General features: G+C 41.4%; 1 protein-coding gene across 1 annotated transcript in view; it reads right to left on the reverse strand.

Annotated features, from left to right (window-relative positions):
• edem2 (ER degradation enhancer, mannosidase alpha-like 2) overlaps positions 1-2275 on the reverse strand; it is a gene marked incomplete at its 5' end in the record, with an annotated part of 4032 nt that extends 1757 nt beyond the window's left edge. Inside the window, 2 exon segments of the mRNA XM_035656755.1 lie at positions 1885-2009; positions 2134-2275. Of these exon segments, the coding sequence (XP_035512648.1) occupies positions 1885-2009; positions 2134-2275 (267 nt within the window).
• Positions 2276-3860: the final 1585 nt, after the last annotated feature.

Genomic DNA, 3860 nt, shown 5'->3' on the forward strand with positions numbered 1-3860 from the left:
ACACACCAACCACAACACACACACAAACACATATTGAAATATTAAATACAATTTAAAGTGTGAGATTTATCTTTGTTCGCGCATTAGGGGGTGGGCAGGATGTAAGAAGTTGTTAAATTATTTACAAACAAACACAAAGGAGGCAGCAATTAACAATATATAAATCTCCAGGTAGCTAATGGCTTCTGACTCATGAAGCTCAGTAGACGATATAGTCTCGTTAAATAATATGGGTCTATGGACTGACTTCGTGTTCTGACCCAGAAATCGATCGCTCAGCGGGTGGGGAGGAGGAGTTTTCCTCCAGGTTCGGGGCGGGGAGGGGACCCCGCATGGAAGGCACAGACGGAGGCTGGCGACTTTCCAGGCAGGGACTAGATTACAGTCGGAAGTGTCTCCAGCGGCCTTGACCAGGACCATTACCTAGGGGATTAACCAAAGACAAATTTTGTGGATTTCTCATAACTTAAGTTCTATACACTTTTAAAGATTGTTGTTTCATGTGTAGTGGCCACATGTAACCTGACCCGGCCGGCGCGAGGCTCTCCAAAGACTGGACACAGATGGGCACGGTTCCTTTGGTGCATCTGGACCACAGGTTTAACCAGTCGTCACAAGTGCGGTGTACTTTCGCTGAATTGGCACAATCGCGTAGCTCTGGAGGAAATATGAAGTCCCAGACGTCATTTAATAACTCCTAGATTACTCTCTCGTCTGTTTACCAGGAGGTTTAGTGCCTTGCTCAAAGGGGTTCTTGCAGAGAAAAAGGTGCTGTTGAGGGGAACCAAAGCATGGTTGAAGAGTTAAACTCATCATTGGTCAAGTATGAAGGCTCATCTATAGACCAGAAATAAGATCAAAGGTAAGAGGGTGATCCCGGCTCCGATTTACGCTATTCTCTGGGCACCCGTCTTAGACAGGTGATGTCTATGGGGTTACCCCTGGACATGACAGAAGTGTAAAGAAGAGAGACATGGTGTTCAAAAACGTCTAAATCTATATCCCATCTTATCCAAAAAGTCATGTTATCTTTTTATGTTATGATATTGATCAGCAATACTGTTCTTTTATTATGATTTACTTGATCATATACCACTGTTATCCTTTATTGGATGAATTTGATCCCCAGGTACACTGGGTATCTTTTATATGATATTGATCAGCTTAATACAGTATATCTTTATGGATGATATTGTCGGTATACACTGTAATCTTTATGCGATGATATTTCAGTATACCTAATATCCTTTATGGATGATATTTGATCAGAATACACTGTATCTTTTATGGATGTATTTGATCCAGTATTTACACTGTATCGTATGGGATGATATTCATCCTGTACATTGGACAGTCGACTGTGGACATCTTTTTATTATGACGACACACACACACACACAATGAATATATACAATACAATTTCAAAGTGTGAGTATTTATCCATTGTTCAGCAGTCTTAAGGGTGCAGCATGTAAGAATATGTTAAATGTATACTCCAAACAAACAGGGGGCAGCATCTGACCAGCGTATGAGCTAACTGCTGCTGACTCATAAGCTCAGTTAGCCTATTATCTGTATATATGTCTATGAGCTGACTCTGTCTGGACAGGAAGCTCGGAGCCGCTAGCACAGGAGCTTTGGACCGCCAGGAGGAGGAGGTTTTCAGGTTCGGGGGCGGGAGGGACCCAGCACTGAATGCACCAGAACCGGAGCTGGGCGACTTTAACATCAGGGAATAAATACAGTACGGAGGTGTTCTACAGCGGCCCTGACCAGGACTCTGACGCTAGGGACAACAAAGACAAAGTGACAGGAGAGGACAAGGGACTAACTAAAGTTCTTACATATTCTTTAAAAGATTGTGTTTCTGTGTAGTGCCTGTACCTGCAGGCCGGGCCAGAAGGCCTCCAAAGACTGGAAAACAGGCATGGAGACGGTTCCTTTGTGCATCTGGACCCACAGGTACCAGTCGTCAAATCGGGTGTAGTTCTGAATGGCTCGATCGTACTCTGAGAAATGTGAAGTCACAGAGGCGTCATTATAACTACCGTCTTACTCTCCATCGGTCTGTTACCAGGGTAGTGCCTTGCTCAAAGGTCTCTGCAGGAGAAGGAAAAGTGCTGTGAGGGTTACCCAGGAACATGGTGAGCAGCTCCTCATCCTGCAGCATGATGGCTCCTTTCACCAGATACTCAAAGTAAGAGTCGACCCCGGCTCCGATACCGGCATCCTGGGCCACCCACTTCTTAGACAGGATGTCTATGTGGTTACCCACCTGGACAGACAGACAGGTAAAGAGAGAGAGACAGGTGTTCAAAAACCTCAAATCTATATCCCTCTTCCTCATCAAAATACACTGTATCTTTATGTATGATATTGATCAGAATACACTGTATCTTTATGTATGATTATTGATCAGTATACACTGTATCTTTATGGATGATATTGATCAGTATACACTGTATCTTTATGGATGATATTGATCAGTATACACTGTATCTTTATGGATGTAGTTGATCAAGTATACCACTGGGTGATCTTTTGGGATGATATTGATCCCCCTGTATTGGGGACAGTAAAAAGGAACTGTGGCCATATGACGCGACTTTAGCTCGTGTTTCTCTCGCCGTTCAGTTTGTTACGAAACACGTTAGGAATTTTAAAATGTGATATTTTTAAAGGCGAGTTTTTGAGTTGAATTCAAATTGCTAAAAATGGATCATTTTTAATGTTTAGTCTCCACTACAGAAACACTAGCTAACTGCTAAAGGCTGATAATATTGTCTGACATTGACTGCTGTTAGTTATTAGTTTGATTAATGCTTTAATAATGTGTTTATTGATTACTGATGCTTGTTGATCAGGATCATTATCAGCTAATTGTACTCCAGTGGTAGTATGCTGTAAATGGTTGCCCTTTGTGTGCCTGTTTTTAAACTACTTTCCTAACATGATGACTTCAAGACTCACAATTACAAGACACAAAGTTGTGTATTGTGACGAAGGCATCAGTGGCTCCAATGCAAAGCATCAGTCAGATACGATATGATGATCACAGGGAGATCCTAATGAAGGGTTTCCAGATTGACAGTATGAGTGAAATGGATTTCACTTTACGTTTTTATTGTCAGATAAGGACGACAAGTGGTGCTGCACAACGCTCACTTTGACATGGAAGTCAGATGCTTCATGACAACATATATGTCATATAAATGAGCTAGAGACACCAAACCTGCAGCAGTCAATGACTGAACGTGTCAAACTTTTGAGGAGACGAGTTATAAAACACTAAACCTGCGTCAGTAGATGGTGGTTGAACTTCAAGCACTTGCATGTGACATACAGGTGTTGACCAGCAGCCAAAATGATTAAAAGTGACATTTCATATCATTTTACTTATGAAAACAGGTGATATCTCATTTTAATATATAATTTGCATATCAGTAAAAAACCCTTTTTCTGTCAAAACTTTTATGTGGGAAACGCGGAGATTGTGGCAAGGTTTTATGAATCCGGAGATTTTTGTTTTTGAGTGTGTGAGCTAAAATGTCAGTTAGTCTGTTAATCCAAGCAAGTACTTATGCGGCTTTGTTGCAACCTTACTTATTATCTGATCATGATCCACTAGTTCATAGATTGACAGGTGAAGAAAAAGGGAAGAAATTAATGAATTAGACCTAAACAACCACTAACTGACCATGGACGTTGCTCTCTGCTAGCTATTACGACCCACAAGCTAACAGTCAGGTGCAGTTTTATATGTTGGGCAGTGATTAGCTGCTTTATGTATATGTTCCAGAGAGTAGAGGATGAGTCAGCACAAGTATTTTAACATTTCAAAAGAAGACAAAAGTGGGGTT

Source organism: Morone saxatilis, unplaced genomic scaffold (assembly GCF_004916995.1).
Source record: "Morone saxatilis isolate NCDOM2014 unplaced genomic scaffold, NCSU_SB_2.0 Contig15, whole genome shotgun sequence".
Taxonomy (NCBI): domain Eukaryota; kingdom Metazoa; phylum Chordata; class Actinopteri; family Moronidae; genus Morone; species Morone saxatilis.